This window comes from Callithrix jacchus, chromosome 10 (assembly GCF_049354715.1).
Source record: "Callithrix jacchus isolate 240 chromosome 10, calJac240_pri, whole genome shotgun sequence".
Classification (NCBI taxonomy): domain Eukaryota; kingdom Metazoa; phylum Chordata; class Mammalia; order Primates; family Cebidae; genus Callithrix; species Callithrix jacchus.
Genome location: NC_133511.1, coordinates 50,927,669 through 50,950,779, shown reverse-complemented (window position 1 = coordinate 50,950,779; position 23,111 = coordinate 50,927,669). Strand labels below are relative to the sequence as shown.

Below are 23,111 nucleotides of genomic sequence, written 5' to 3'. Positions count from 1 at the left end.
CACTGACAAAATACTGTCCCTGTTGATACAGCATCAAGCCAAAGAAACCAGACACAGATGTACACAGCTCATTGCCCACACTGTGCAGCAGCTCCTCAATCAAAGCTGGGTTGCAATTAAAAGTAAGTCTTTCTTCTATGACCCAGCTGCAAAGAGTCTGAGAGATTATATTGCAGAAGATATCTTTGTTAGTTAAGGTAAGTTATTCAGAATTTTCAGAAATCTCAAGAAAGATTACATTTTGTCTTTGCCTGCCCAAATCTCTCCCAGAGCTATGCCCATTGCCTTATCAAAACCCAGTAACTCCATTTGCTTACTTGGGATAATTTCTAGACTGAATGAAGGGCAGAATTTCAGAGTCTTGACTAGGTGGAGGCAGTAGTAAATCTCGAAATCGTTCTGTCAAAAGAAAAACAAACATCAAGCTGTGAAAAGGTAAAAGTCATGAAAACAATTTCGAAATGGAAGCATTTCCTATTGGTTTGTTTTGTTAGCCATTTTGACTGTATATCCATCCTTTATAAAAAATTTACCCACCATTTTACATATTACATATATATATATATACACACACACATTTGTGCATGAATGTATTATAATATTTTAATCATAAAGATATATGTAGTCATAAAGGATAAACATATATAAATATATTTTATATAAACATATATAAATAATATATATTCATATATTTTAAATATATAAAATTAATCCTGGATTAATATTTGAAACAGTTATATTTATTTATCCTATAAATTTGTATAATATAGACATTTCTCCATGCGTAGTCTGTGGCCCAACATTTCCATTCACAGGGATACACCCTGCAGAAACTTTCACATGTGTCTTAGACAGCAAGTATGAGAATGTTCACAGTAGCACCACTCATAGAACAACATAAATGGAAGCAGCTCAGTTGCTCATTGACATGAGAGAATGGACATTCGTGCTTATTCACAAAACGAAGTATTAACTGAAGTGAAACTGAATGACTTCAGTTATAAATAAAAACAAAATGAATCATATTAATATAAGGTTGAATGAAATAAAATCCCAGCAGATTACATATAACAGAACATAATCTTTTATTGAGTTAAAAAAACTAGGCAATGTATTATTTAAAAATGCCATCTATGAAATAAAGCAAACCAATTAAAAAGGAAGGACACACACAGTTCAGAATAATGATTACCTTTTAGGAAAGGTAGTGGGATGAAATAGGAGAGAAGCAAAGGGTAAATGTAAGTAATTGTTGGTGTTTCATATGTATTAATTATAATATCATAAGTGAATGTGTGAATGAATGAATGAAGGCCTGGAAAAGTCCAATGATGACTGTATACCATGAGCTAAGCATTGATTTAATCAACTTCAGTGCGATGAAGATCATAAAGAAGAAAAGAGAGAGAATAGGAGGGAGAGGGGAAGAGGAAGGAAGAAGGAAAAGAGGGAAAAAAGGACAAAGGAAAAATCCTAGATGTTACCTTGGAAATACTTAATGTTGCATAGCTATCTGCATGGCATAGAGTATGCACATTTTCAGGAATAGATATGCGTTACTTCTAGAGTCATATGTACGGAAAGGCTTCCTTGATCCCTCCATTACTTTTTGTTCTTTCCTCCTGCCTGATTTGGAATAGGCTGGCCCTACTGTGTACTACCACTAAACCTTGTGCTTACATTTTCACAAAATTTATCACACTATGTTTTATTGTTAGATGTATGTATCTCTTCATCCCTCTTCCTCCTTCTAGTAGATGAGCATTGTGCCACCAAGATACAGAACATTATCTGACACATAATTAAGGTGCTGGATAAATATTTGCTGAAGAACTATTTCCAACATCTATTTTTACTGGACTGAGAAAACCGTTTGTCAAGGTGAATCATAATGACTCCCAGAAGAGACCAAATGGTCATATATCAACCATGAACAGCAAGTGGATCCCTACTCCCATCTTGACAAAGTCGCACAATCAGGCTGAGATAGAATGCAAAGCTAACACTCCCCACCTGCAGTAAATCCAACACTAACTGAAGGTGAGTATTTCCACAAAATAATGAAAATCAACACTGATGACAATTGCCATTTCCTAGTTTATGAATAGTTAGATGTTAAATTATTTGTGAATATGGTGGTCACATATTGGCCAGTGCTGACTGAGCAGGAGAATGTATATTTTATCTTCACATTTATTAAAACATATAGAATCAGAGATATGTAATTAGCTCTTACTGTTTTATTTCCCTCACCATTCTGACACTTCTTATAATATAGGTGAGGAGGAACTAATAAGATCCAAACACAGATGTGCTTATACTCTGAAATACAGAAATACAAAAAAGTAAAATGTGTTTTTCTGTAATTATACTTACTATGTAATCTTAGTTCATATTTTTAAATACTAAATTATATTATTGGCTGATATTTTGGGATGATATTACTATTTTTAATTTATAAAATTAACATTTTTTTAGTTAAATGTCTAGTAAACTGTTTGATAATAAATAACCCTTGGTTTTCAGTCTACTTGCCAGTTTATGGTGCACTCATTAAATGAGTGATGTGCAATACTTGATCTTTTGAATTTTTTTCTCATTTAGGCTCTTCCTAAAATGGGTCTTGAAATATCAAGCCCAAACTCCACAGCAAACAACAACTTTACATATCAAGTAAAGAACTGTTAAATCAAATAGCTATATTGATTATGATATTCCTTGAAAGCTAATAGTATAAAGTGAAGTTTGGTGAATACCTCTCAAACTTATTAAAAGCAAACAAAAATCAGAATTCTTAGTGCACACAACTATTATATAATACATCATTTTAGCAGCAATAAGTTTTTCTCTTTTCACATAATCATAAAAGACATATGATTATAAATCTGGAGAAAAGAATCTCTGGAGATGACATATTGACAGGACTAAAAACACATAGAAAGATGCACATGTGTGCATGCATACACACACACAAACAGAGCAAAAGCAGCATAAAAGACATCACTTATAAAGCTATAAGGAAATCTATAACTAGTGTTCCTATATTTGGAACATCCTTTAATCATATTATCATAAATAAAAAGATTACCAGGCAAACACAGCTCAAATAGCTATCATGATTGTCAAACAGAGTTCATAGGCAGGGCTTGGTGGCTCACGCCTGTAATCCCAACACTTTGGGAGGCTGAGGTGGGTGGATCACCTGAGGTCAGGAGTTGGAGACCAACTTGGCCAACATGGTGAAAACTCATCTCTACTAAAAATACAAAAAATTAGCTGGGCACAATGGTGGGCACCTGTAATCCCAGCTACTCAGAGGCTGAGGCAGGAGAATCACTTGAACCCAAGAGGCGGAGGTGTAGTGAGCCGCAATCATGCCATGGCATTCCAGCCTGGGCAAGAAAAGCAAAACCTCATTTCAAAAAAAAAAAAAGAAGAAGAAAGAAAGAGTTTATATATACATAAACAGAAAATATATATACTCCTTGAAAAGTATGTGTTTTAAGCAATTTTTATTTTTATCATATTAATAAATTCTTAAATATAAAAAATTTTATCTCACAAAGGAATACTGATTATTCATTTTTTCTTTATAAAAATAAAGATAAATGATAACAATTATCTTAGAAAATTTCAAGTAAATGGAAAAACTATTTATAATTATTTAGTCCTTTAGTCTCACAGACTTTTCCCTATCAATTTTTAATTAGCATCTTATTCTCTATGTGATTCTGAGGAAAAGACCAAAATAATTTGATTAAGTTAAAAAAAAATGGTATGTTAATGCTACTTCTTTTGCAGCAAAATGTCAAACCAGATGATCATCTTTCTCAGCAGCCTCAAACTGTTTCTTAAGAAAATGGCACAGTTATCCAAACACTACAGCTCAGTCCTTTCACGGGACTACTTAGAAGAAATTCATTAAAGCCACTGGAAAAAAATAGGATTTTCTGCAAAGGGATACTGTGATGAGCTGACTAATGATGTGGTAATGTCTGAACATGATTTTATACCAGTAGGAGATATATCTTAATTAACACAAGCTTTTCTAGACTTTCACCCACTCTCCCTTTCTCATATTCAATCAACAAAAAGATTATGAGGGTCTTACATCTGGTTGACATACTGCACACAATTATGCTAATTTGTATGATCTGACTAATCAATTGTGACACAATATACTTAATTATTTGAAAATGAAGCTGAGAAAAATAACATACTCTTTCCAATTCTAATTGAAACTTTTCTGTATATTTTTTGTGACCAATGTGTTTCATTTTTATCCTTTGCAGATAGATGGCCAATTTCTAATCCACCCCAATATGCAGACTACACAAAATGAAATAAGGATTTACATAACAATAAAAAGCAGTATGCTTTTTTTTTTTTTTTTTTTTTTGAGATGGAGTCTTGCTCCGTTACCCAGGCTGAAGTGCAGTGGCATGATCTCATCTCACTGCAACTTAGCAGCATGCAAATCTATTCCTGGGATAAGAGGAAAATAAAACCTCTTATCACTACAAAGAAAGAAAGAAAAGAAAAAAAAAATTAACACTGATTAATATTATTCTTGTATAACCTAAAGAATCTTTGCCTCTAGAGAAGTGATCACTGCCACCAATTAGTTTTTCAACAGCAACCTAAGAATGAGCAATTGTTTGCTAGAGGGACCCAGAAAGGTTTTGCCAATTCCAAATCATTGCTTTCCTTCCAGTAATCTCCCTTAACTAACTGCCTCTCTTAGCCTCCACTATGAAAATGAATATTTTAACTGTTTTGAGTATTAGATTTTCAGGGCAGTAAAAGAAAGTCATAAAATATTTCTAAGTGAGACAGTATTGCCCTAAAGAAAAAGAATCTGAAAAGAAGTTCTCTGTGTTTTTATAAACAGGTAAATTTTTTTCATTTTTCTCTTGATGCTCACTAATCTGCCAATTTTATTTTTTTTAATGACACCAAAATGAAATCCTTAAGGGATATTAAAGATTAAGATCCTGTTAAAGTCTTTAGCTTAGTTTTAAAAACACCTAGTATATTGTAACCTATTAATAGTATCAGAAGTTATATTTCAAGGAACCAGACAATACCTCCTACTCTAAAACAAAGGCAATAAGATGACTGTACCATAATATTGATATTATTTCACATTTTTGGCAATGTAAGTTGAGGATTACTTCCTAATGGAGGACATACTATCAGAGCGTATACACAATAAGAGATTGCCGAAGGACAAATCTTTCTTCTCTCATACAGTTTGCAGTATTTAGCAGAAACAGATCCTGAGAGAAAAGACACTGTTGCCAAGTAGATCCTTTTTCTTTCACATTTGAAAAGCAATTTATTTTTTTATTTTATTTATATTTTTAATTTTTTAATTGTTGTGAAGCCAAGTAGATCTTAAGTATTCTTACTACACACAACACAGGTAACTATCTGGGGTGATGAATATGTTAATTAGCTTGAACGTGGTAATCACTTTACAATGCATATGTATAGCAGACATATGTACTCCCTGAAAATATACAATTTTACTTGACAATTTTACCTAAATAAAGCAGAAAATAATTCCTCTTGAAAAAGGAAAAAAAAACATTCAACAGGTTGTCAGAGAGCCTGGATTATTGACCTATTTCTGCCATTGTTCTTAACTCCTTTCTGAACTGACAACTGAGTCAGATTAGTTCATTGATCTTTAAACCACCTTTCAAATTTGAGTTGCTTAAAAAATATTTGCTTATATTCTCGAACTATGCATCTGACAAAGAACTAGTATCCAGAATCTACAAGGGATTCAAAAAATCAGCAAGAAAAAAACAAATAATCTCATCAAAAAGTAGACAAATGACATGAATTGACATTTCTCAAAAGAAGATATACAACAGCTAGCAAACATAAAAACATGGTCAACATCACTAATCATCAGGGAAATGCAAACTAAAATCACAATGAGATGCTATCTTACTACCACAAGAATGGCCATAATTAAAAACTCTAAAAACAGTAGATATTGGTGGGGGATGTGGTGGAAAGGGAACACTTTTATACTGCTGATGGGAATGTAAATTAACATAATGACTATGGAAAATATATGGAAAATTTAAAAATAACTAAAAGTAAAACTACCATTCAATCCAGCAATCCCACTATTGGGTATCTACCCAAAGGAAAAGAAGCAATTATATGAAAAAGACACATGTGCATGCATGTTTACAGTAACACAATTCACAACAATAAAGATTGGAACTAACCTAAGCGCCCATTGACTAACAAGCAGATAAAGAAAATGCGGTATATATACACCACGGAATACTGCTCAGCCATAAAAAGGAACAAAATAATATCTTTTGCAGCAACTTGGATGGAGCTAGAGGCCATTATCATAAGTAACTCAGGAATGGAAAACTAAATATTCTATGTTCTCACTTATAAGTGAGAGCTAAGCTAACTTTTGAGGACTCAAAGATAAAAGAAAGAAATAATGAACTTTGAGAACCCAGAGGTGGAATAATGCAAAGGGGGTGAGGGATAAAAAAATACATATTGGGTACAGTGTACACTGCTCGGGTGATAGGTCCACTAAAATCTCAAAAATCATCACTAATGTATTTATCCGTGTAACCAAAACTACCTGCACATTAAAAACTTGGAACAAAACAAAAAAGAATATTTGCTTAAGGAATGAAAATAAATCTTGTTAAAATCACAGAACGGGAGTGGGGCCATTTGTCTTTGTTTGACTGGGACTATTATGGTTTATGCCTGCTGTCCTAGCATCCTGCTCTACTTAGTATTCACACGAGATTTTATTTTTAACTCAATATTAATAAGAAAATAAGCTAGGGGTCATGTAGTTGATGTAGAGAAGTATCCCCCAAGTGCCTCTTCAGTGAAGAACTTCTTGCCCAGCTGTGGAGAGTATAGGTGGCAGGCAATCTCCAGCTGTCAGCTCCATCAGGGTTGGCCTCAGATTCAAAGCAAATACCTCTCACAGAGCAATTCACATCCAGTGACTAAACAGGCAAAGAAATTTCAGTGCTACACAGGCAACTTTCTTGGGCAATATTTGCTCTAGATCTTCCTACCAATTTGGCTGAAGTTGTTGAACCTGCTTGGTGGTTCAAATTCTTCCTTCACCCAAACCTGTTTGTTATCTTTCTTGTCATGGGTATTGATCCCTAGTAAGCGTTTTACATTCTCTCTCTCTCTCTCTCTCTCTCTCTCTCTCTCTCTCTCTCTCTCACACACACACACACACACACACACACCCCTTCTAGTTAATCTAACCTGTAATAGAGGTGCTTTATAGATCTTCACTTTGCACTGAGAACTTCGACCAAGTTCTCGGCTACTACCGGGTACGATGCATGTGCATATGTTTAAGTAGAATAAAGATGAGCAATAAATAATTGCTCTTTTCCTAGAACTTTCCAGATGTTACATAAATAACATCTCTGTGGCATGTGCAGGTGGTCATTGCCAATCCATTTTGATTACTCTTTCAGCCATGCTGTCCAGTATGCTGATCATGCCCACCTTGACTCTATCAGTTACATATTGCCTGTTGGCTCCTGATCATATATAATCATTTTATTTTATCTATATCTTGGTTGAATTTTTACATTTTAGATTTGTTTGAATTTTAATTTTTAATACTTATTTAAAAGTCATCTATCTATCAGTCATCTATCTATATGTGTGTATGTGTATATATTGAAAAAGTAGATATAGGGCATGGATGTGCACACTACCACACATGAACATATCTTCAAAAGTAGTTCTCATTCATACTCCCCATATTACAGATCTTGGTGTACTATCCCCTCCTCCACCTTCCAAGGAGAACACCACACCAATACCAACACATGATATACACACACACACACAGCTTGAAATAGAGGGTACAAATTAATTTTCTTACATTTAGGAATTACTATTTAAATATATAAACACAAAATGTGAACATCTAAAATAAGTAATTTCTCAGTAACATTTCTGATCGTGCACTATAAGCTGGGCACCAAGTTAGGTTCTTAATGGGCTAAAGGTATAGCAGAGAAGACTCACATATTATCAAAATATACAAACACTACAAGTAAATACGTGCTAAACGTGTGCTCTGAGAGTTCAGAACAGAACAGTCAACTTAGCCTGGATACGCAGGTAATGAAAAGCAAAAGAAGTGAAGAGGTTTTATAAAAACACAATAAACCAACAAAGGAAGTCCTTTTGAGCCATGGTGCTAGATAAGGTGAACATTTTTGCTCTGTTACATATATATCAATAATTCATAATGACATAAAATTTAGAATTGGAAGTAAAATTAATACTTTGGATAACCAGAACTTCATCAGTTAAATCATGCTTTATCCATTTTTTCACTCATCTAACAAACTTTTATAGAACACCTACTATTTGTCACATACTATGAATAAAATGAATTATTATTTCCAAGGCAGCTCTGCTTGTTACACACTCACAAATGCCAAGACAACAAAAGAACTTCACTGCCATTACAGCTACTTGGAAAAGGTTTAGAATGCAATTACAAAATTATTTTTAAAAGGGAAAGAAGTGCTTTCTGTCTAGGGATTCAAAGAAATTAATGATTTGTCAAAATTTGGTGTTTTCATTTCCTGGGAAATATGCATATTAATCTTAGAAAAACAAATTGCTTCTAAAAAGAATTAAAAAGCAGACTTAGAATATATTCATACCACCTAGAGAGATGTGGAGCATACATTTCTCTACCTGAAAAGCTTGTTTAAATCAAGTGAATGTCCTTTATTACTACGGTAACTCAATATTAACAATATTTATAATAGTAACAATAGTTGCTATTTAAACTATTACTTTCAAATCAACGTGAGAGGCACTCAAATTAGTACTACTTTACATAAACCAGGAAATCAAGTTGCACAACAGGAATATTTTCTTATTAAGGATATAGGCAGGCCAGGTGTGGAGGGGCTACATTCCCAATATTTGACAGCTTGAGGCCAGGAATTTGAGAGCAGCCTAAGCAACCCAGCAAGACCCTGGCTCTTCAAGAAAGTTTAGAAAATTTGCCAGGTATGGTGATGCCCATCTATGGTCCTCGCCACTTGGGAAGATGAGACAAGAGGATTGCTCAAGCATCGGAGTTTGAGGCTACAGTGAGCTATGATTGTGCTACTACACACCAGCCTAGGTGACAGAGTGAGACCCTGTCTCTGTGTGTGTGTGTGCATGTGTGTCCATATGTTTATATACACATACATATACATATATATATTTGCCTACATATATATTACATATGTAGGCAAATCTTGTTATCGTAAGATTCTAGGATGCAAATAAAAATAATTTATAATTCTAGAAGAAAATAAAATGATTTATAATTCTAGAAGATAAAACCCTATCAGTTGCATGCTCTGCTTATATAAAACTATTTTTTTTTTTGCAAATATTAAGGCCATGTCCAAGTAATATAAACAACAGTATTTTATACTGCCTTATATGAGGGGAAAAAAAACCCTAAACCCATACATGTAATTTTCAGAAGATGACATGTGTGTTCAACCAGAGCTAATAAATGAGTAAGAACACCAATAAGAAAAAAATATAAGCAACCTAAAAATCCGTTACTTGATATATATCCTTTACAATATTTCTGCAATATTTTCTGAACTATACCAAAATTTATCTACTATCATTCCCACTTTAAGTGGAATTCAATTGACTATATCCTAGAATTTCTTTCTTCCAAAATAATTACACCATTTTAGGGCAATAATGAACTGAGAAATTTGGAAACAACTCCCTCAATTTGGTATATCATAGACAAGGAAACTAAAATCCAACCAGCTGGCTGATAGTTCCACAGTCACATGGCTAGAAAGCAGCAAAGATACTTAAACACGAGACAAAAACGAAACAAAACACTCATAGTCCAGGGTTCTTTCTATTGCCATTACATTGCCTTATTCTCTCCTGAGAATATACTGTACTCCCTTTCTCTCCTCCCTTTTTTTACTTTCTTCTTGCCTAAAGATTACAGGGTAAGAGAAAGCTTAGAAGGATCATATGCAATCTTCATGTCTCAACACCTGGTACTTTAAATACTGTAAGGTCTGAAGGTAGGCAATGCAGTATTACACACAGAAAAAATATTTAATGGATCCTTTGATTTTCAGGGGGAGCAGAATGATGAAAGTCTATTCCTGTGATACTCATTATTTTGCTTCATATTTGCTAAACACACTATTTTAAAAAAATCAAAAGCAGCTTTTGAAAGAACTACAGGCAGACTTCTTGGCCTCTACATACACCAATGAATCAATGCCTAGAACTGTATTTCTCATAAAAATATAGACTCTCTTTTATTGCCACAGAGGCTAACCTGTAACAACAAATGAAGGAGAATAAAAAAAAAGCAGTTTCAAAGAAAGTGAAAGCAAGTAACAGAGGCATTTTTTGATAAACACATTATTGCTACTAAGCTTTCTACAATGCACCTTTTAAGTAAAACATTATATTTTCATTTGTCACATCAAATGCATTTTTTAAACAATGTTGGTTTTCATCAAAAGAAACACCTCAAACTGATCAAGACTCAGCTCGATACAAATTCAGTTCCCAGTTTCCGCACAAACTGAATACCTCCTAGGTATATATTCAAGAAAAAACACACCATTTTATCCAAGACCAAGAGTGCCCCCAAAACCAGGAGATTTTCTTTGATGTTTTTATGAAGTTCATATCCATAGACCCAAGCAAATAAAAGCAAGCCATGCAATATATGGTCCTTCAAAGCCAATCAAAATCAACCATGGAGTGAGTCTTCTCTGTTCTTACATAGAGGATGTCTTGGCCAAAGACCAAGCCTACGAATCAGGGAAAAGCAACAAGCAAATACATACAACGATTAGCAAGTGTATCAAGAAAATGAGTACTTAAAAATGTTCCTTATAATAAGGATAATGGCACAAAATCCTTGCCCTTTTGCCTCCTGTGAAATTATTTAGTCCATTAACACTAGGCCCACTTGGCAAAGTGACATGTGCCTTCTTAGCCATTCAGTACATTATGTCATGTTTTTGACATTGATTAAAAAGTTATGTTACCAAGAAAATACCTCATAAGTCTTATTTTCTTTCATGTTACATAGTCAAATCAAGTAGAAAATACTGGATAACAGAGACTCTAAACTACTTTTATCAACAGAACAATTCTAATAAAAACATAACAATCCATAAAAACAAACCACTTCACTGTAATTACTCTACTTCCAGGTCCAGCAATTATATAATTTGTTTATAAAAAGTAACATTTTGGCTGGGCACAGATCACTCCTATGGTCACAGCCCTTTGGGAGGCTTAGGTGGGCTGATTGCTTGAGCCCAGGAGTTCCAGATTAGCCTGGGCAACATGGCAAACCCTGCCTCTACAAAAAATAAAAAAACTAGCCAGGCATGATGGTTTGCGCCTGTAGGCCCAGTTACTCATGAGGCTAACATGTGAGGGCCACTAGATTTTGGGAGATCAAGGCTGCAGTGAGCCACGACCACATCATTGCACTCCAGCCTGGAGCTAGAGCAAGACCTCTCTTCCAAAAATTGTTTTTAAAAAGTCACATTTTAAAAACTGGATAGAAGACAAAAATTTGGTGTTTATTCCTGCATTTGGGTTTGCAAAATGGCTGGAATGAATAAAACTTAATGACTAGTGAATTCTTTTATTTGCTAAGCAATTATTATATTTCTGTGGCATTTTAAATGAGCTGTCACCTACTAAAAACATGACAGCATATATTTAATGTTCATAAAATGTGAAAACAAGGAAAAAACAATTCATCCTCTCTCCTGAGAACAGAGTGGCATTTAAATTGTAGTACACATATAATGTGCCTCTCATCTTCTTGATTAAAAAATATTTCCTTGGTTTCTGAGGCTGTAGAATTTATGCCCAGCTCACATGCATTGAATGATTCACTATATTGTGATAGTAAATAAGCCATGTTAAGCTTCATCAAATTAATTCATTATCTTCAATGATTTCCACATAGACTCAGATGAGGCTAGAACTACAGTGTTTCATTATACAGAGTATATATACTTTAAGATATCATAGGTTAATCCCCATCTTGACACAGATCCATCTAGATATATACATAGGTAATTGTATCTGTATTTGCCACTCATCTTCCCCTGCTAATCACAAGCCAGATCAGTATAAAATCAATCATTCTCATAGTTCTGGGGAAATGTAGAAACAGGAAGAATTTAGAAATAGGTTCATTTTCTATGTGCCTCTTTTTGTACACTAACTTTCTCTACTTACTGTTCTCCAATGCACTCAGTAATTCACAGCAATCAGTACCATCTCCAAACCTTTCCCTTGCATCTTCCTAATGACATGATTTTTATGAGGCTAACAGTAATACTGCTCAGTCCTATTTCATTGGATACCATAGATCACTCCTTTCTAAAAATTCAGAAGATAAAGTCTTCCATTTGCTTGAAACCAAAAAATCTTTAACATGATGCCTTTGCTTCCAACCTAGTCTTCTTCCTTTCTATTTGATATAACACTGGCAGGGTGACACATATAAAGGGCAAATTTGATTTCAGTTCCTGTTTAAAACTCCCCAATATTTCACCAGCATCTTTTGGGAGAAGACCAAGTCTCATGGCAAGACTTACAAGCTCTTCCTTGGCCTGACATTTGGATGCCATCCTAGCCAAGCCTCCCAAGAGGATGACATTTTCCTGACATTCCAAGCTAGGTCACCCTTCTGAGCCATTCAAGCCATTTTTCTCCCTGGAATAATCCCTGACTCTAGGCAAGTTCTATATATCTCTAACCCTCAGTTTGAGCCAGAAAAGCCTCCCAAGTTTTACTCCCAGAAACTTGTACATCTTCCATTTGCTCCTGGAACTATATCCTCAATTTCTCTAGTAATATAAACCTTTCTCTCTCTACTTCATTCTCATCATTCAAATAAGTGTATAAATATATGATAATGTACTTAGTATACTATTATAATTATTATAAAATAATCACATATCTTTAACTTATATCTTCCTTGTCCTATTTCCTCCTTTCAGCTATTGACTTATTTCTTTATTTCCCTTTACATACAAACTTCTTAGAATCTGTCCAGTGGTATTCTGGCAAATAATTAATAGCCAGGTCTAATAATAGATAAATACATTAGGTCTATTTTATTGTTGTCTTTGTTAGAGAGCTGCTATAACAAAATACCACAAATTAGGTAATTTATAAACAACAGGAATTTATTTATCATAGTTCTAAAGTCTGGGAAGCATAAAATCAAGGCACCAGCAACTTTGGTGCCTGCTAAAGGCTGCTCTCTGCTTCTCAGATGGTTCCTTATTGCTGTGTCCTTACATAATGGAAGAGCAAAAGAGCAAAGAGGAGGAACATACACAGTAGAAGAGCAGAAGAGAGTAAACCAACTCCCTCAAGCCCTTTGGTAAGGCACAGATCTCATCCATGAGGGCTTCATTCTCAGGGCTCAATCATCTCCTAAAAGTCCCACCTCTTAATACTATCATATTGTTGATTACATTTCAACATATGAATTCTAGAGGACACATTCACACCACAGGAATGATGTTCATCAATTTCAGTGCAATAACTACTATTGCTGTGAGTGATGGGAAGCTATCAGACATGCCTACATTGACCACAGAGGTGGGAAGAAAAGAACCTTCTGTCAAGCCCTAGGAGCCACCCAAGCATGCTGCTAGATTTGTCTAGACGTACCAGCTCCACGTCCTCTCTTACTTTTATTATCTCTTTAACTTATTTCAATTAGACCTTTGTTCTTAACACTCTATTAAAACCACAGCTCCCAAAGTCATTAAGTCAGGCCTCACTTTACTCCACTTCTCAGCAGCATTTGATAACATTGATCAATCCTTTTTTTTGAAACACTATCCTATGGTGTCTAAGAATCAAATACTCCTGATTCTTTTCTAACTTTGGAGGCACTCCTCTTAGTTACTTTTGCTGAACACTGCATGTTGAAAGGTCTCAGGGCTCAATCCTCTGTTATATTTCTGCTCTATCTAACCCCATTCCTCAAAGCAGTTACTCCTAATGGGACAGTGCTACTACCCAGAGGAGGTTTTGAGAACTCGTGGAAGCAATTCAGTTCTCAATAATATTCTGAAGTTACTAATATATAGTGGGTGGGTTTCAGGGACACTAGGCATTCTCAATGCTGTGGAGAATACTGTGGAATAAATAATTGTCTCACTTGTTGTATGCTTTACAAATGACTTGCTGGATACTCATGTAAATGTAAAACTCATTTATGATTATGAAAAATCTGAAGTTTTTGCATGATTTTAATATGCAATGAAACTTCTATGATTGCAATCACCCTGGAAACTAAAGGAATACTGAACTCTGTTGTGTCTAGAACTTAACCAAAAGCTGTTCACCATATTGGAAATCACAACATAAGTGCTGTGATTTGAATTTTATCTCCCCAAAAATTCATATATTGAAGTCTTAACTTTCAGTATGGCTGTTTTGGAGACAGGACCTTCATGAAAGCAATTAAAAGAGGTTATAATGGTAAAGCCTTTATCTGATATCATTAGAGTCCTTATAAGGAGAGACAGGAGACAGCGAGCTCTCCTCTCATTTCGCAGTTGTGTGATTCATGTCTCTCATGAAGACTCAATGAGAAGGCAGCTCTCTCCACGTCAGGATGAGAGCCCTCACCAGAAACTCACCAGGCTGGTACCCTGATCTCAGACTTCTAGCCCTTAAACTGTGAGAAAATAAATTTTTTATTGCTTAAACACAGGCTACAGTATTTTGTCATGGCACTCTGAGCTAAGGAAGTAAGGGAAACAGTCCTCACAGCACTTGAATTGTATTTGAAGCCTGTATTTAGAATGTCTTATTCATAACCATTCTATATGCGGGTTTAAGTATATACCTACTTTATTATTAATTCTAGTGGAGTCATGTCTGAAAATTTAAATATCCACTGAAAATCATGTATTATAAATTAATTTATGTTAATAACTTCTTTATACTTACTAAATTAGGACCTTATATTGACTTTGTTGTGTCTAATGTCTATGAATTTTATTTTCAGACTGTAAAATGGGCATACAAAATGTTATTAAACAAAGTGTTGGATCTAACAGAGATCAGAAATACTGCTGTAGGTGATCCCATCCAGCTTCAATACTTTAAAACTATCAATATACAAATGATTCCCAAGTAAAAATCTCTAACCCAGACTGCTGCCTAATTTGCAGACTTATATATGCAAATGCCTAAGCAAGCTCATCTCTTGGAAATCTAAAGGACCTCTCAAGTTTAATACGTCTAAAATGGAACTCTGTCTACCCTTGCCTCTCAAATATGCTGTAGTACTCTGCATCTCACTAAGTGGCAGCACTGCTGTTCACTTACTCAAGAAGAAGCCTTAGAGTCTTCCTTAATTTCTAACTTCTCTTACATCCCTCCTGTAATACATCAAGAAAACCTGTGAGATGTACTTTTGAAATCCAACCACTTTGCATGAGCCAGTCACTACCACCCTAAGCCAAACTAGAATTTTCTCTAATGTGGACTTCAGCAAGGGCCTCTCTCTTAACTCATCTCCAAAGTTACATATATTCTTACCCCTACTATATAGCAGTCAGAGTTACCCTTTCAAAATATGAGTCAAGTCCTGATCAAAATCTTCCAATAGGTTCCTGTTACATTTGTAATACAATTGAAGTTGTGCAATTGCTCACCTGATCTGACTCATGGGTATTTCTCAGACCTTATCAACTACAACTTTCCCACTTAGTGTCAGGAACACTGCACTCCTTACTGGTCCTTTAGCACAAGTATTTGGCTTATTCTGGGTTTTTGCACTTCATTGAAATGCAGTTCTTTATATATTTCTCCTCTTTATTCAGGGCTCTGTTCAGAAAGCTTTGCTAACCTGTGTTACAGTGCAGATCTGCCAGAAACACGACTGTATAATTGAAGTGGAAGAAATTCATTACAGGGAACTAATGACTTAGGTGAGGGAAGAAGTGAGAAGCCAAATTGAGGATGATGAAAAAAATTCAGAGAGTAGCGGAAAACTACTACATCCACAGGGGCTGGTAGGACATGGGTGTAGGTGAGGCTGCTACAATCTATAAACCACAGCCAGATAGCAGGAGATAGAGTCACACCAAAACATCTCCAAAAAAAATGATAAAGTCCCCATGGACCAAAATACAGTCTCTCTAAGAGCAGAGGCATTGTCATTTTTGTTCAATGCTGTATCTCCAGTGACTAACACACAGTCTGGAACACAGTAGGTGTTTAACACACACTGAATTATTAGCCAAAGCTAATAGTTTAAATATTATTTTCAACAAATGACTAATCATTGTAATTCACTAGTCATGGTCAAAGTAACAACAAAAAGAGTACTTCTAGGCACTCCTTTGGTTATGTAGTAGTTGATAATAAATATTTATTATAAGCTTAAAGTTCACATTATATGAACATGAACAGTGTAAACTCTGTCAGATTACACATATATTCAAATATGATTTATTTATTGATTGATTGGCTTTTTGCAGTAACCAAAAGACATTTACAGTTATGTCTAGTGTAAGGTGGTTGATGTAATTGGCCTAAAATACGTTGTCATTATAAAGTAATAACATTAATATAATTTATTGTGGTCATAATCTGACTTATAAGGAGTTTCCAAAAATGAAAAATAAAGTTACTTTAAACACATAATACATGTTTTGTTTTAATCTTTTCATGAAAACATCTAGATAAAGCCTGATACATGACTGGGTTCTACAGTGATATAGAAACAAATAGAGAGTTATCAACTCTTGTATTCCCCAGTCCTTAATTAAACCTATATTTAACATTACTTGTACTGTGAGTAGTCAATACATCATGTGACTAAGGCAAATCCACAATAATATATGCCCCTGTCTTCTCATTTTTAATCTGAAAAGACAATCTTTGGATTATAGAAAGCTTTTCCAGTAGACAATATGGGTATTTATATCCAAGAGGCAAAGAAACATTGTCATGTGATACATGCTACAAGTCCTTTATTGAATATTTATTCACAATTATTACAAATTCATTAACTACTGAAGGAATCAATGGCAGAAATTTTACATTAATTACATGTGGATGTTATGTCTTTAATTCTGTTGTAGTACAACTCAAACATCTCTGGAATAAGCAGGTATTCAGCCCACCAAAATAAGCAAGGGTATAGCATTATCTCAGACATTAATCAATACTAATCATATGTAATGAAGAAATTAACAAAACATTTTTGTACACTTAAAATGATTAGTCAATAGTCCTTGACCATACGTTTGAAACTGGAAAGTGGCTATTCTAGAAGAGCAACAAGATATTAATTCAATTAAAAGACACACCTACTTGGGTAATCCAATCCATCCACTCTACTACCATCATTTCTTTTTTTCTTTTCTTTTTTTCTGTCACCAGGCTGGAGTGCAGTGGCCCAATCCCTGCTCACTGCAGCTTCCGTTTTCCGGTGTCAAACAATTCTCCTGCCTCAGCCTCCCAAGTAGCTGGAACAACAGGCACGCACCACCACACCCGGCTAATTTTTTGTACATTTTTTTTAGTAGAGATGGGGTTTAACCACGTTGGCCAGGATGGTCTCGATCTCTTGATCTCATGATCTTCCCACCTCGGCCTCCTAAAGTGCTGGGATTACAGGCGGGAGCCACCGCGCTGGGCCTACTACCATCATTTCAATTAAAAAGCTTGAATTGTATCTAAAGTGTTTCAAGAATCTTCTAAACTTAACAGGTCTTCCACATATTTAGGAGATGCAGCCAGAGGTCTGGTGAAAATGAAAATCTGGACAACAAGTATGAGAGTTTGATGCTTCTTCGTCTTGTGCTGCATAGCTGCTTCGCTTACTTTTCCAGCACTCGATAGCTAGGTATAGTTGGTTAGTCTTAGAGGGATCATTTATGGAGCTAGTTTAAACCTGATCTTCAGTCCCTGTACCCTGCCAATGCAAAACATATTTCAACAAATAAAAAGTCACTATTGGCTGGGTGCAGTGCCTCATGCATGTAATCCCAACACTTGGGAGGCCAAGACGGGTGGATCACGAGGTCAGGAGTTCAAGACAAGCCTGACCAACATGGTGAAACCCTGCTTCTACTAACAATACAAAAATTAGCTGGCACAGTGGCATGTGCCTGTAATCCCAGCTACTTGGGAGGCTGTGGCAGAAGAATTGCTTGAACCCGGGAGGTGGAGGTTGCAATGAGCCAAGATCACACCACTGCACTCCAGCCGGGTCAGCAGAGTGAGACTCTGTCTCAAAAAACAAAAACAAAAACAAAAAAACAAGTCACTATTAAATATCTCTAAGTCAGTTTTAAAAAAACAAACTTTGATATTCAACCTCTTAGGTATGTCTTTGATATTTCCTATACCTACTGCTCTTAATACTTAGTTGTAATAAATTCTTTTAGAATAAAAACCAATGATTCTTGATCTCAAAGATAATGCTCCTATTTTTCCTTCCAAAATTTTAATTTCATTGTTGTAAGGCAGCTAAATCTCTTTCAACTAAAGTGTCAGACAGTGACATGATTATTTAGGGGTTCTCTGCATGAATGCTCATTTTTTTCCAAGTCAACAAATATTTCAAGCCAACAACAAAGAAGGTCTATTAATTGAAAAGCACCTGACTGGAACTGAACTGTCTAAATAGAATGATCTTGTTTTTCTTAATGGCATAGTACATTAAAAAAGGAGGATAAAATTAACACTATTAAGTGTTCCTAATAGAGATGATTAAAATAGTGAGACATCCTTTATTTTAATGAGCTATTGGTAATAGAAAATCACTTTATGAAGAAACTCAGTAACAATAGCTAATAATAAACCATCAGGAGTTTCTGCTTATTCTTATGAATTAAATTTTGTTTTCATTGTGCATTTTCTTTCAAATATAGAATTTTACCAATTTACCATTCAGGACTGAACTTAATGCTTACTATGTTGGGATTCTCACCAGAAAAGAACTTTCCTTATTCTTTATTTCCAGAACAGTGCAAAAACAAACAAACAAAAAACTGTGATTATATCTACTGATTTTGGGCATACTGATTATTCATATGTTCATACTCCACCAGTATATATCTATCAGAGGACGACCATGATCTCTTTTCAATGCTACCACCTGAAAATTATCCATGTAAGCCTGGTTTTTCATGACTCTGAATGAGTCATTAATGCTCAAAGATCTTTTTAATTCATTTAGATGTTTGCCCATAAAATCCTATGTTGTAGATTTCCTTCTTTTTTTTCAAGTCTCCAATTCCAAGCTGGCTATCCTTTCTAAGACATTAAATTTTATACCTGCCACTATTATTTTTTAACTATATGAAATAAGCCCTTTATATCGACTACCGTAATCCTCATTTCAAACATGTCTTTCTTATTATTTAACATCTTATCCTTCCCCAGTTTTTACAGAAATTAGGTTCTTCCTTCTAATGCTACCTTCTTAACTTGTGTTCACAAATCCATTACTTCCAGTTTCCATCCCACCTCTCCACTGCCTCTTTTCCCCCTGCCTTTAAGTACCTTCAAGTCTTCCCTTGATTTTAATCTAACTAGCAACTTATAATGCTATTTTCATCATGGTGCTTCAAATGCTTCAAAAGTTCTCTAAAGTCTCTCAGTTACTCCAATATTTTGCTAAGGCATCATGATCTTCACCAGGTTGGCCCTAAACGGCTCTTCTATACTACTCTCCAGAACAAAATCTTTGCTTTTGTTTGATTGCTTTTGTTTCATTTTGTGTGTGTTGACTTTACTTTTGTTTAATTGACTAAAAGCTGATGGGATTCATCCTTTCCAAAGAGACTTTAATCATTGCCATTCCTGATTTTTGACAATACTGTAAATTTCACTTAAATTGCCTACATCTTTCTTCATTTGCCTGATTTCTAAGCTTCAGCTCAAATTCTGTCTTTTCTCTAACGCTTCTCTTACAGCCCCAGACCACATTTAAGCTACATTTTTCTCGTTCCCTACAGATTTTACATGCCAGCTCCTTGTTTGGCACCCAATTATAAGAAAATTTAAATTTACATTTGCATTCATGTTTATATCTGCATTCTTTCCTGCAACAACAACATACCAACCAACAAGCCAACATTTACTGAGTACTCACTTGTCAGTTTATTCTGGTGGGTCACGGAAATATTCATACAAGAATGAATAATGTTTCTTTTCTTTACTCAGAGCTCTTAGTACAATGTATCTCTCAGATAATAAAAAGTATTTACTGAAGACAAGTAAAATATCACCAACAAGCCTACAGTTAAAAGTATCTATTCCAAAGATACTATGAAGTTGCTATATATACAGAAACACAACAAAAAATGTCATGAAAGAACTGTAAGATTTGTGTGATCTCAATACCAGGTGTTGATTATTTTGAGAGTCAAACCAAGCACATATTTTAAACTCATGTTTTTTCTAAGAAACACATTTCAGCATTCCCACTATTGCCAGTACACCTGATAAGTAGGTAGAAACCTATTATTTGCAAGCATATTGAACAATATATTACTAATAATTACTGATATCCAAGATATTCTGATTGCAAAAATGCATCTTAAAAGAGAAAATATAGATGTCAAAACTGTACAAGCAGAAAAACAAAAAAACAAAAACAAAAACCAGAACAGCTTAAAGCATACACACATTTTAATACATGCTGGTAGTTATAATAAAACACATTCAAATTGTTACATTCCATTACCTTCAAAGAATGTATCTTAAGATTGTATGTTCTACATACCTGTCCAGTCTCCTACTATTTTAAGATGAACCCCAAATGTTGCTTTGGTTTCAGTAGGACACTAAAAAAAAAATAAATACTAGGATCAATTGTGATTAATAATTACATAATGCGAGACTATAATTCAATTACAACTTTTATCCTGATAGCAAGTCCTCCAAGTCAATACACAATAGAAAGGAATGGACTAAAATCTACGTAGATCCTTATCAGTGGAAAAAAAAAGCAACATCAACAGGTCATTTAACTACAAATCCTGCTAAAACATCTTCTGAGTTAAAATACATATAAGAAAAGCCAAGTTTTAATCACAAAGGAAGAAATAAAAACTAATAATTTTTTGTGTCATTTTCTCCCTAGATATTATCCTAACAAATTCCAGGGAGAAAAAATTCTTAATGTGACATTAATTTTCCATGCCCAGCAGTTATACTGAATTCTTAGGCATGGTCCTACTGAAATAACTATTTCATTCCCACCCTTCGTTCTCAGAAGAAATCTGGAGTGGTGAGGGTACCTGGGGAAGGGGATGAGCTGTGGAAGTTTAGGTTAAAAAAAGTGCTGTGGTCCCATATTTAGGAAATCTAGAAGACATCCAGGTAGTCAAAATGAAAGAATAAAATTTAGTTTACAATAAGAAAAATGTAAAACCTCCTCTTGTTTTCTGGATTCCTACTCCTTTATTCTCAATTCCAAAATTCAAATAATTTTTTTCATAGCTTATTTGGTAGCAATATCTGACTTGAATTAACGGGAGGCTAATATGTCTGTGTAAAAATTCATACGTAAGTATTGTCCTACTTATGTATGAATTATCAACTTGCTTAAGCATGCTGACTAACATCCTGTTGGAGATATTAAGTACTATATAAATATATATACCTTTTAAAGTACATAAATTCTGAATTCTAAAAATGCATCTAAACTAAGAGCTATGGGTAAGGGACCATCTGCCTGTGACTACCCAGCTTTTACCAAGTACCCATGTGCCATGGGAAGTATTAAGTGATTTGTTTTTAAAATTTACAATATCTTTACAGAGTTGTCTTTTATAGATAAGAAAATGGAGTGATTGAGGCTTTAAATATTGACTTGCCCAATAAAAAGGCAAGACAAAATTCGAATCCAGGTCTATTAATTCTTAATTATAGCAGGCCACTGTCTCTATTAAAGCAAAGATACATAAAATGAGTGAGTTGCATAAGAAATCAAACAAAATAAGAGAAAAAAAGGCATGTATTGATCATTAGTAGAATCCGTATGCCACAATAGGAATTAAGAGGAAATAGGGGCTGAAGTCAAGGCAAAGATGAAAGAAAACGGCAGTGGAAGGGCCCTGTGTTCAGTGACTGGCTACATAAAGCAAGTCCAAGACTTCAGAGCTCACTATGTTGACTAGGTAATGGAGGTCATATAGGGATGTTATAAGGAGAGAAATAAATGAAGATGAAGGTACCATGAAGATATGTCAACAAACTCATTAGGCAAAAAGGAAAAGTAGCTCAAAAATCAGTAAAAACACTAAATATGTATTTATATCGATAGGTATTATATTATATATATAATGTTATATATGATATATATTATAAGGTAGCTATTAGTCATTCATAATAAATTATAAACAAACTAAAAGCACATAATCTATGTTAAATGACTGGAATTAATGTACTACGGAATGTGCAAACTACTACTTTACAATCAATGTTTCTGATAGGAAACACTAACAGTATTATTATTGCTGACAGTAGCATAAAATATTGAAGTAAATTGAAATATTTTAAATGACATTGTTCAAACATTTATACTATCAAAATTATATTTTTATTTATAATTGTGATTCTATAATTAATTGTTTTATTTACATTGTAACTTTGTTACTGTTGTTGAGATAGAATCTCACTCTATCACCCAGGCTGGAGTGCAGTGGCGCAATCTCAGCTCACTGCAACCTCTGCCTTCCAGGTTCAAGTGATTCTCCTGCTTCAGCCTCCCAAGTAGCTGGGATTACAGGCACCTGCCACCATGCCCAGCTATTTTTCTTGTGTTTTTAGTAGAATCGGGGTTTCACTATGCTGCCAAGGCTGGTCTCAAACTCTTGGCCTCATGTGATCTATCCACCTTGCCTCCCAAAGTGCTGAGATTACAGGCATGAGCCACCACACCCAGGCTACACTGGGATTTTTAATAACTGAAAGCAACCAGTTTTGTCATCAGTGAATCTTCAAATAAAATGATATTATCTACAAAAACC

The 23,111-nt window shown here is 34.6% G+C and overlaps 1 protein-coding gene across 7 annotated transcripts in view; it reads right to left on the bottom strand.

Annotated features, from left to right (window-relative positions):
* Positions 1-23,111, bottom strand: part of NOX4 (NADPH oxidase 4) — a 148,558-nt gene that overhangs the window by 30,430 nt on the left and 95,017 nt on the right. For all 7 annotated transcript variants that reach the window (XR_004731190.3, XM_035265278.3, XM_078339241.1 and 4 more), the window contains 2 exons: positions 20,861-20,921; positions 318-399 (listed from right to left, as the gene is read on the bottom strand). Coding sequence is in view for 6 of the 7 variants with exons in the window: in XM_035265278.3 (XP_035121169.1) it covers positions 318-399; positions 20,861-20,921 (143 nt within the window). In the remaining variant the exon portion in view is untranslated. The remainder of the gene's footprint in view (positions 1-317; positions 400-20,860; positions 20,922-23,111) is intronic.